The 12,307-nt window shown below is 34.9% G+C and overlaps 1 protein-coding gene across 11 annotated transcripts in view; it reads left to right on the forward strand.

The window, feature by feature from the left end:
• Positions 1-12,307, forward strand: part of LOC123672359 (glutamate receptor ionotropic, kainate 2-like) — a 528,220-nt gene that overhangs the window by 390,683 nt on the left and 125,230 nt on the right. The window contains exon 14 of one of the 11 annotated variants that reach the window (XM_045606450.1): positions 11,664-11,933. The exons of the other annotated variants lie outside the window; for them this stretch is intronic. Within the exon in view, the coding sequence (XP_045462406.1) occupies positions 11,664-11,675 (12 nt within the window). The 3' untranslated portion in view covers positions 11,676-11,933. Of the gene's footprint in view, positions 1-11,663; positions 11,934-12,307 lie in introns of those variants that run through there. 11 annotated transcript variants of the gene reach the window in all.

Genomic DNA, 12,307 nt, shown 5'->3' on the forward strand with positions numbered 1-12,307 from the left:
CCCATATGTGGAAGACCTGATTGGTAAGCAACAAATGGTAAGTATTTTGTTTTCTGCGAATTTATTGTTAATCTATTCTCTCTGAACCATTGCTTTATGATTGAAAGATCTCCCTCTGCTTCTTGTTTCAGTTTTTCCAGGTACTATCTTCGTACATTATGATAGTGTCATCTGCAAAACTGATAATCTCTCCTTTTCTCTTCATTAGTAATAAGCTGTTCATGTATTTGATGAACAAAATTGGTCCCAATACTGTCCCCTGTGGAACCCCATATTCAACAGCTTTCCCTTTACTCGCATGTTCATCTATCTTCACAAATTGGGTCCTATCTGACAAATAGCTTTTCATTAATTTGAGAGCTTTTCCCCGAAAGCCATTGAGGTAAAGTTTTCGCAATAGTTTTTTGTGCGATACGGTGTCGAAGGCCTTTGCAAGTTCGATAAATACGCACAGACCCACCTTGTTTCCATCCAACCATTGGTAAATTTTCTCTACTACATTTTTTATTGCATCCTGTGTAGATTTGCCCTTCCTGAAGCCGTATTGATTATCAGACAAAATTTTATTCTTCTCCAAAAAATTAACAATACGCACCTTCAATAATGTTTCCACTATTTTAGACAAATTAGATGTTAAGCAGATTGATCTATAATTTGATAAAATGGTTTTATCTCCCGACTTGAATAATGGTTTGATCACACCCACCTTGAAAATGTTCGGGAATTCAGCCGTCTCAAAACACAGATTTGCAAGTAACATTATAGGTTCTATTATTTCATCTTGAATATTTTTTATAAGTTCAGTTCTGATACCGTCATTTCCCGGATCTCCACCATTTTTTAATTTCCTTATCATTCCTCTCACTTCATCTTCAGAAGTTGTAATCAGAAAAAGTGTATTATCACAATAACGTTCTCCCTCCTCTTTTTCTGGAACTTCATCTATGTTTTCCGTCAGTCGTTTTCCTATTTCACTGAAATAAATTCCGAATTCCTCCACCATTTCTTTTTTTGATGTTAGTAACTGTCCATCAGAACTTTTAACTGAATCTATTTCTGTTTTAGGCCTAGTTTTTCCGCAGAAATCATCGACATACAACCAGAGAGATCTCGCCTTTGAAGTGTTCTCTGTTACAAAGCTATTCATATGATCTTTTTTTGCAGTCTTAATTAACTTTTGTAATACATTTCGATATTTTGCATATTGCATCTTCAATCTTCCATTAAGTGGGTCTTTAATATTTTTGACATTTATGTAGGCTTGGTTAATCGATCGTCTAGAGGTATGATTCGATTACCTGACCTTTCGTCTTTTCTCCGTGACTTTGTTGGATTTGTAATAATCAAACTCTTTTCAATTATTCACATCTATTTACAAAGCCACAATTATACAGTACAAACTCGGTATTGGGAAGATCTTAATTACGTCTTAATTACAAGTTTCCCACTACGGTACTGAATTTCGTCTCTAACACGTTTAATCGATTACTCGAAACGTCTTCGTCGTACTTCAAGATTTCGGTCGTCTCGTCTTTAACTTGTTCGCGACTCGTCTTAATCTAGTCCGCGAACCGTCTTTTCGTCTTACGTCTTAAGTTGACCGACCGAACTTGTCTCGTCTTTGATTTGAGTTAAACTGTACCGTCTGTACCCGTCTTTGGTTTAATCTTAACTGTTCCCGTCTTCGGCTTAATCTTGACTGTGCTCTCTGTCGATTCCGAATATTCTAGAAGGACTAGAGCCTGAGAAAAAAAAGATGAAACACATGTGGCATGACCGTATTGTCTTCGAACCTTATCAACCCCCCAATAAATCTCTTAAGTTTTACCACCGACCTGACACATTTCTTCGACACCCCGAAGAATAAAACATCCTTTGTGCATTATGTACAATAACCATTCGTTCCCTGTAAATTCATTGAATTTGTCATGCCCTTGGCACTTGAAGAGACTAAGCATCCGGTTGACCATCTCAATTATTTACAGGGAACAATAGACTGGATCCTACATTTATGGCTTTCAAAAGGCCTGGTGTAATCTAGTCCTTCTTACCTGATTTTTTACATGATTATCTAACATTTGTTGTGTTCTTTTCTATATAATAAATTAATGAATTAATAAATTCTTCTGCAAAAGAGTTTACACTTTTATTTTAATCATATTACCTCAATTTATTTTTCCAAGATCTTCCTTCAATTTGTCATAATCAACTTAATTTTTATATTTATGAGCCTTTTCCCCTTATATTCTTTCAATATCCAGGCACAACAATATCGCATAGTGATCGGTAACATTTAAACGAAGGATGAATGCATTATTCTTATCTTCAGTGGGTTCACGACGTCCAAGAAAGATATGATCTAAACAACTACCACTAGAAGGTCTGGTCACATCATTTATATAAGAACTATATCCGAATGAACTGAATAAACTCTTATATTCTTCAACAAGTTCACCGGTTGATAACAAGTTAACGTTCATGTCTCCCACAATAACATGGTAATCCCATCTTCCCGAATTCTCAATATACTCCAATAAATCCCTATTAAATATTCTCTGACACAAATGTGGCGAACGATAAACTCCAGTTACCTTAACTGTCTTTCCCATCAACTCTATATCTACTTCTAAAACTTTTATCCCTCCAATAGATACTATTTTCTTACTGAACTGTAGACCTTCTCGAACATACATGATAACACCGTCATTTCTGTTGTAATTTCCATTGTTATATAAACAAGTATATCCTCTGATCCTATAAGAATTCAGGTCTGAAATTGTGAACGTTTCCGTCAATATTACATGAAAGTCCTCAGGGTAAGTTCTAAGCAGTAATTTAAATTCATCGATATTTTTCTCTATTCTTCTCATATTGTTATGCATTATTCTGATCTTTTTTGATACATCAAAATTGTTTTAATCAACCAACTAATCTAGATACCCAGACCGGTATACTTCCACCTCAAAATCTCTTAAAAATTGATCCATATTGAAACAACAAAAAATAGCTTATCAATTCACAACAAGGAACTAGCTAAAAAAAAAAACCAAAATCAATCAATCGAACGTAGAAATATTTAAGAGAAAAGTTAATAGGTAGAAAGAAAAAAAACATAAAACTCAACTTATCGTCCTAGTCACCTTTCTTGATCTTATTCCCGGGGTTGATCACTCTCTGTTCCTTCCTAACACTTCCCGAAGACTGTGACTGTGACCTCGTTCTACCCAGTTCCTCCCAGTCTTTAGCCTTATGAAGCACCTGATTGATAGACGCAATCTCCTTCTTGAGTCTCGAGTCCTCTTCTATTTCTAAGTGTTCGTGCTCAGTTGACATTGCCTTATACCGAGCTATAGGGACTGAACCGTTTGGCGCACTTGATGTTAATTCTGAACTTCTAGCAGGCTGGGGATTTCAATTTTTTTCAGCTGAGAGTAAACAATCTGAATCTATTTGTTTCTTTAGTTGATCTACGGTGAATTTTTTCCCGTTTACAAATAGGCACTTCGACTTAATATACGTTTTATAATTTTTCGATTTGGCCAGATTCAGTTGCTGTCTAAGGATTCTGAAGTCACCACGATCCTCTTCACAAAGATCCTCGTTCAGATAAATTTGAGCACCCTTCAATTTACGACGATTGTTAAGAAGTCTAGACCTTGCCAAAAACGACACGAACTCCACTTTTACCACCGGTTTGTTCCTTCCCAGTCGATAAATATTGTTTATCCCAATGTCCCTCAAATTCACGCCTAGAAGCGAGTTGAGTTGAGAGACAACAGAATGCAACAAATCTGAGTCGTCCAACTCCAATCCAGAAATGATAACGTTGTTCTTCAAAGCACTTCTCTTGAGAACAAGAATTTCACCTTCCACCTTGGATATTCTTTCTTCACACGGCTCCAATCTTATTCCCGTGGTCACTCCTACTTGCTTAATCTCTTCTTTTACCTTCGCCAGTTCTTCCTTTAGAGCAGCAGTTTGCTTGGCAAACTCATTTCTTAAAAATCTCGATAAATCTTCATTAACGGCCATTCTTTGATTAAGACGTCTTGAGGTATATGTAATGCTTTAGTCGACAGCAGATGCGTGGACTAGACTGATATGATAATCAGGGTAGTATAAACAAGAACTGATCTAAGTCGAGAAAATCAACTATAAAAACTGCCGATAAACAAAATTTCTGGTGAACGAACTCACAATATTAATATTTTCACCCTGGATGGATCTGGGCTAAATGCAACACTACATATGAACCCAATGATTCATTATAATGAAAGTGAAAACATCATTCCAGCATACTCTTTTCAAAATTGAAAATATCATTTTCAGGTATTCGTAACTTCATAGAAATGTTTTTTTTGAAATTATCACTTTTTTTGAATTTCATTCCACATAATCAATTCGCTTATGTTTACTCAGATGCCTACTCAAATTATTGAGTTGAATGAATTGTTTTTCACACATATTAGAAATAGTGATTTTGCAACAAAAGATTGATGAGTATTCACTTGGAATAGCTCGATATACATTTGAATAACTGAATATGTCTTCATCCATCTTCGAATTACTATAAAATTTATGAAAGCTAATGAAGAAATTGTTGTTTCAGTTTAACTATAAATGTCACACCCGGAAAGTTGTCTTCAGACTATAAAGTCTATCAAAAATTTGAAAGAGTTTGAAGAAATAAATATGAAACAGTGTTTGTAAAGTGTAAATAGTGGGAATATATTTGTGATTGTTCTGGTGAAATGAGATTTGTTGAATGTGTAGAGGGCACCCAGCCAGGCATATGTTAATAATAATAGTAATAAAAATAATAATAAGGTAGGTAGCGGTAGGTGAATCCCTAGCGATTCACCTATCAGGAGAGTTGAATCGACTCCTGTCCACCGCAGATTCCAGGAGCTCCCTGACCCGGAAAGCTGAAACCTGTCGAAGGGTAATTGTCCAGGGTAACGGACGAAGCCATGTGAAAAACAGCTCAAGAATCCTCCCACCGTAGCTCTGCGTATCGTAAAAAGCGATCAAAGGCCCTCTCCACCACGACACGGAAGAATATAGAACCGCTGCCTCGTCAGGGCGTGTCTAGAGCCAGCGCTGAAAATGACACTATGCGGGACGACGGTGACAGAGTGCTAAGGAGACGGGCGTCTGTCGAACAAAATGCTACGCATCCACAATCTCAACATTCTAGGAAAAGAATAACACGAGTTTCTCCGACCGCTGAAGGTGCTGCGCAGGATCCCCAACCAGCACTCACATAAGCAGGTCTACCAAGAAGACGCATGACATGGACAAGTTCGATGAATGAAACGATCATGCGCATATACTATGAAGTGACTTATATGGAAGAGGATAAAATAGGCTACCAGTTAAACTTATTTGCAGAATTCCACAGAAATTATCCCGAACTCCATGTTTCTGAGCAAAGAGTAGCCGACCAATACCGGGTCATATTGAGAAATAAACTTGTTCCCGATGAGAGACTTAACACCATAAAAAATTAAGTCCAACTGAGGCTACAGAATAGGCACCTCACTAACAACGAAACGACAATTGAAGAAAACTACGATTGTGCTGAAAATCAACACAACATCAATGCACAAATGAACTCTGAGGAACAAAACAACGCAGATGTGATAGCAATAAGTGATGCTCAAAGACGGAATATATATTCTCCACCCGTCGAAAATCCAGAAAAAGACCAAAGAGAACTACTGGAGCGATTATCTGCCACAATGAATAGATGCGTTGTAGATTTTGAGGGCACAGATCCATTGAGACGACCGATTCTGCCAAGATTGAGGACATCCAAGAAACTATCCCATCTTCTGGTCATGACCAAGGAGATTATACCTAAGTACCTTTCTGACTACAATAATCTCGAATCTTACACCTCATTATATACTGTGCAGCATTTTCGATTGCAACAGTGCTAGGTGTGAAGCCAAAACCTAAAAGTCAGCACCCAGCTAGAGAATAACAACAAAATAAACCACATTGGCAAAAGATATTGGGAGGCTCACCCAATTTGCAAAAGGTTCGCCGTCTAGAAAACTACAAAAAATGGTGAATATAATAATGGATCGTCAGCGTGATAGGATTATATGATTTTTGAAAACCCCGAAAGAAGATTCTATAGAATGAGAAACAATAATATGTCAGCAACACCAGGAAGTTATCCAACCGTCGAGGATATTGAGATTTTTTGGACAGATCAACTTGCTACATCAACCCCCTACAACTCCCAGGCTTATTGGATAAGAAGTGAGAGAAATCCTGAGAGAATAGAACACATGCCGCATAACGCAGTTTCCATAGAAGAAATCAATGAAATATTGAAAAACGCACACAATTGGAAATCACCCGTCCCAGATGGAATCCACAACTTTTGGTTGAAAAAATTTTGGTGTATACACGGCAGGCTAGTTCAGGGCCCCCGCAAGGGTCATCAACGCCCGCGTGCCGAAAATATTTTGGCGCCCCTTAAGGGGGGAAAGTGGAGAAAAACGTCGCAGGATAATCGGCAAAAAATGTTTCAGTTTTTGTTAGGAATTTATTTGTAGAAGGGTTAAAAAAACTATCAGCAACCTTTATTGAATGCCTTGAGAACTTTATGCTGTCAGTTGTTGCATAATACATTTTTCAAAATTTTCATTATTTTATTCAAGTATTCGATCAAAACCGCATTTTATTTTAATTTTGTAATGAAACTGCAGTGTTTTCAAAACCTGAGATTTATTCTTCTTTAAATTATTCATAATATTATATTAAAATATTAATATTAATATTAATAATTATTAAATATTATTCCATACTCCCAGCCATCTTCTCCCTTTGTTGAAGTCTAGCTTTTTTTTGCTCTCGAAATTTTGCATCAGAAGGTCGTTTTCACTTGTATGGCTCCTAGAATTTAAGAAAAACTTGATCCAAAATTGGTAAGGACATTCACCCATGATTTACTTTGCGCCATCCCTTTGAGAATAACCCGTATGTTTTCATTTTTATGAATTTAAACCTTAAATCCGAGCCTTTAAACCTAAACGGAGTTAATATTAATAATAAAAAAATAATAATAAGTTAAGACCGATCTGAAGCACATACCCTGTTCCTGTTATAATAATTAATTTTTGGCAAAGGTGAAATATAATTTTTTTTGAATGTCAAACGGCTACGAACATCAAATAAATAATACAGATCCAGGGTGCATATTAAAAAAAAAATTAAGTATAATATGATGGTGGCCCCAGGTAACAAATTCAAAATATCAAAGTCGATTCAATTTTTTCAGGATTACAAATAAAAATAATATTATAGTATGGGCTAATTTAGGATGTGCACCATTTTAAACAGAAAAAAAATATCGAATTTTATAGACTAATAGAAATGCTAATACTGTATGTGGATAGGTACTTACCATTTCATAAAATTTAATTTAATCACAACAAGAAACAGTAAAACAAACCATAATTACACAAAATACAAATCTCTCCAATTATCTGAGTATTTTAATTTTTTGCGTCTTGACCTCAACCCCTAAACGTTTCGAAACAAAATAACTATTCTTTGGATAGGTTTCTGCTGTTATAGCATAGCAAGCAGATTTTGGTAGTTTCAGAAATTGTCTGTAACATGTAGTATTTTTCCTACAGATGGTGGCGAAAGTTTCAGTAATTCCCCTGGCTAAAAGCTATCGCTTCGGTATTTATGATTGTTTATGTGTACCATATGCGTTTTAGTGATGATCGATGAGCATCGATGATCGGTGCCCGCCGTCCGGTGCGAGGTGGTCCATAAAGAAATCCCGTACCGACAAAGGGATGATTTTTTATGATTTGTTTACTCGAAAAGAATCGTATAATTGCAATCTGTGGCCGAGGTTATTTTATAGGGATTGTGACGTTCGGGAACTTGTTTGGATGTGTAAAAGATGTCTTTGCACGTTTAGAATTGTTGACAAAATAAAAAAAATCTTTTCCAAAAACCTTTCGGATTTTCATGCGGTCTATAAGAGATTTTGGCGCCCCTTAAGAGTGGCGCCCGCGTGCGGTGCACGCGTTGAACGCGCGGTTGCGGGGGCCCTGGGCTAGTTGAAACCATAAATGGTGTTATAAGTAATCCAACGAAAATGTCCAAATTTTTAACAACTGGGTCCACTTACCTCCTACCGAAGGATCTGCAACACACAGCGGATCCATCAAAATACAGACGAATTACATGCCTACCAACAATATACAGGGTGGCCACTTTTTCAATGGGATTGTATTGGTAACTTATAAACCATAAGAGTTAGAAGGTCGGTCAAATGGACAAAAAGTTGCATGCATAGAAGCATTATCAAGCAATTCAAACAAATCGAGATTATCAGGGCCGGTTTTCGAGATATCATAAGAAAAGTAAATTATGTCATTTTGATTTTTCTTTTTTTCCCACTTCATTTCAAATATCATCAAAAAATGTCACAGGAATTTTTTATTTGACAGTAAATTATCCTCAATTTGACGTAATCAGATTTCGTATCCAACGTTTCGTTCTCTCTGGGCCACCCTCAACCTCATTTTTTTCAATACGGACCTGCATATTTTATGACATTTTTCGAAATAACTTTTAACGCTGAATTCAACGATATATCATACAATGTCATTCAAAGTTGATTTTCAGGAGATTTTGACCAAATTTTTTTTATCCAATTTTCTTCGGGTCGGATCTGTATTACCTTCATTTAGTTTAATTAACAACATGCAATATGCAATAAATTTCGATAAGAAAATCAACTTACCCATCTTGAACTAAATGGAACATATTAGAATCAAAGCAAGAAACCAGTATACTGGTTTCTTGGTTCTTCTTTTATAATAATCATTTAAATATTTCAATTCATAATAATTGAACGAAAGTATCATTTAATGAAAGAAAAATCAAATGATTATTCGAAAGTAAATGAAAATTAATGAAGTAAGTGTTCGAAATGTCCATCATTTTGTAAAATGCACTTTACGGTTCTGGAACCCATACTTCTTATACATTTGCTTGTTTGGTCTCCTTGAATACCTTCCAAAACATTCTCAATTTTCTCGCGAGGTATCACTATTGTTGTATTTGTCATTTGTTCCGTTGAAACAAATTACAGAATCGAAATTTATTTTGAGAGCATAACGATATAATTTTTGCAAAGCTTGGTATTCAAATTTAAAATCATTGTATCCGCGTCTCTTGACTATTTTATTAAGAGCAGTTTTTGAAAAATTCCATTCACTGGCCTCAGTTCTCGATTTTTTTTCTGGGTTCGATTGAATTTGGGTCAGAACATTGATATCGTTAATAGACTTGTTTTTTCTTACATACACACCATTAATTTCGGATGAGGGTCAAAATCTCCTGAAAATCAACTTTGAATGACATTGTATGATATATCGTTGAATTCAGCGTTAAAAGTTATTTCGAAAAATGTCATAAAATATGCAGGTCCGTATTGAAAAAAATGGGGTTGAGGGTGGCCCAGAGAGTACGAAACGTTGGATACGAAATCTGATTACGTCAAATTGAGAATAATTTACTGTCGAATAAAAAATTCCTGTAACATTTTTCTATAATATTTGAAATGAAGTGGGAAAAAAAGAAAAATCAAAATGACATAATTTACTCTTCTTATGATATCTCGAAAACCGTCCCTGATAATCTCGATTTGTTTGAACTGCTTGATAATGCTTCTATGCATGCAACTTTTTGTCCATTTGACCGACCTTCTAACTCTTATGGTTTATAAGTTACCAATACAATCCCATTGAAAAAGTGGCCACCCTGTATAAAATCATCACATCATATTTAGCATTTCGTATCTACAAACATTGCGAGACAAATAATATAACGACAGCACAGCAGAAACAATGTTCCAAGAATGCACTAGGATCGAAGGAACTGCTGATAATAGATTCCAAATTCTAAACAACTGAATGCTACTGAAAAAGGTTTCAATGTCAAAGGAAATGGAAATACTATTGCACTCAATCATTTGCTATACATGGATGACCTAAAACTTATAACAGGCAACAAAAACCACTTCCATATATGGTCAAACTAGTGGAAAATTTTTGGAAAGACGTGGGGATGAAATTCGGATTGGACAAGTGTCGTACTATTAGCTGTAACGTTCTGTACCTTCTTATAATAGGTATGAAACTATATTTTTTAAATTAGACCATGATTTAGTTATACTATGAACTGTTATATCCTCGACTTCAGTGACAGATTTATCAACAATGCTCGCTCGTGACAAAGCATCAGCTATGTGCATTTTCTTTCCTGGTAAGTTTATGACCCTTAAATTATATTTTATTAACCTATACATTAATCTTTGTAACCTTGTCGAAATCTTATTGATATCTTTCTTAAAAATGTTAACCAACGGTTTATGATCGGTGTTTATAATGACTTCTCTACACTAAGTAATTAAATTTTTCAACAGCATAAACTATAGCGCAAAGCTCACGTTCTATATTGGCATATCTTTTTTCAGCATCGATCAATGTGCGGGAGGCATATGCAATTGGTTTACCTTCTTGTAATAAACATGCACCAAAACCATCCAGACTTGCTTCGCATTGTATTCTCAATGGTTTTGTTGCATCATAATGAATCAAAACAGGTGCTTCTACAAGCAATTCTTTAATTTTCATAACCGTCTCAGTGTGTATTTTTTTCCACTGAAATAATATATTTTTATGAGTTAGTTGTCTTAAGGGTGCTGTTAGCGATGACAAATTTGGACAAAATTTTCCTAAGTATTTCACTAAACATAAAAATCTTAATAATTCTTTTTTATTCTTTGGAATTTCCATTTTACTGATCGCTTCCGTTCTTTCAGGATCTTTTTTGATACCTTTTTTGAAAACTACGAATCCTAGCAATTTAACTTTTTTAAATTGAAATTTATAAGCATTAAATGTTATACCGTCAAGCCTAGATGCTTCCAAAACTTGCTTTAATTTCGAGTCATGATCCTTTTCAGTTTCTGTTGCTATTATTAAATCATCTATATAAATACCGTTATTCAGAATATTGCCAAATATCTCAGTATTTTTCCTCTGACAAATTTCTGCCGCAGTATTAATACCAAAAGGAAGACGTTTGAATCGGTACCTTCCAAATGGGGTTGCAAAGGTACATAATTTCGAAGAACTCTCATCCAAGATTATTTGATAGAAGGAATCTTTCAAATCTAATATTGAAAAATATTTTTTACCATTTAAATCTGTCAATATCTCGTCTGGTGAAGGAATTTGGAAATGCTCTCTTTAGAAATTCTTATTTAAATCTCTCGGATCTAAACACACCCGCAATTTACCATCTTTTTTCTCGGTGATTACTATATTATTGACCCAATCAGTAGGATTGGTCTCCTTACAAATTACATTGGCTCTTTCTAGTGACTCTATTGTTGACTTGAATTTAGGTATTAAATTTTTAGGAATTCTACGAGAAGCATGAAGTACAGGATTAGCCCCTTCTTTCAAAAATAATTTACATGGTTGTCCTGGAGATTGACCTAAATTTTCAAATATATCCTTAAAACTTTTAATTATTGAATCTTTAGAAATGAATTGAAAATTTGAGACATTTTTTTCTAGCCAATCAATCTTATTAATTAACTTATATTCCAGGCAACTATCTAGACCTAATATAGGCTTGTCAGCTGTATCCACAATGTGAAAAGTTAAGATGCGTTTCTGACCTCTTACTCGACAACCCACCTTCACTGAGCCCTCGACTGGAATCCCATTACCACCAAAGGCAATGAGGTTGACTCTTGATTTTTGAATTGTTGCAGAATGCATTGCTTGGAGAAATATCCTTGATGGCAGTATATTACAATCAGCTCCAGTATCTAATTTAAACGAAATATCGAAATCATTAATGCTCACCACCTCAGTCAATATTTTATCATTGTTAATTAATTTATTATCATTTTTACCATTTGTTAGTTTGAGACTATCAATAAACATTTCATTCAAATAATTATTGCTATTTTCTTCATTTTGGGATTCAACAGAGTGCAATTTCTTTTTGCAATTATTTCTTTGATCTTATTTTGTTGTTGTTGTTTATTACCTGACTTTTTCAATAAACATCCTATTTCAAAATGATTTAACTTATGACAGTAAAAACATTCTTCACCAAAAGCTGGACATTGATCTGCATTATGCTTAGTACTACATTTTTCACAATGATAAGGATTAGGAACAACATTTTCCTTTTCATTTTATTTCTGACAAAATTTGAGTTTGAATTACTTATCTTACATAGT

This window comes from Harmonia axyridis, chromosome 2 (genome assembly GCF_914767665.1).
Source record: "Harmonia axyridis chromosome 2, icHarAxyr1.1, whole genome shotgun sequence".
NCBI classification, from domain to species: domain Eukaryota; kingdom Metazoa; phylum Arthropoda; class Insecta; order Coleoptera; family Coccinellidae; genus Harmonia; species Harmonia axyridis.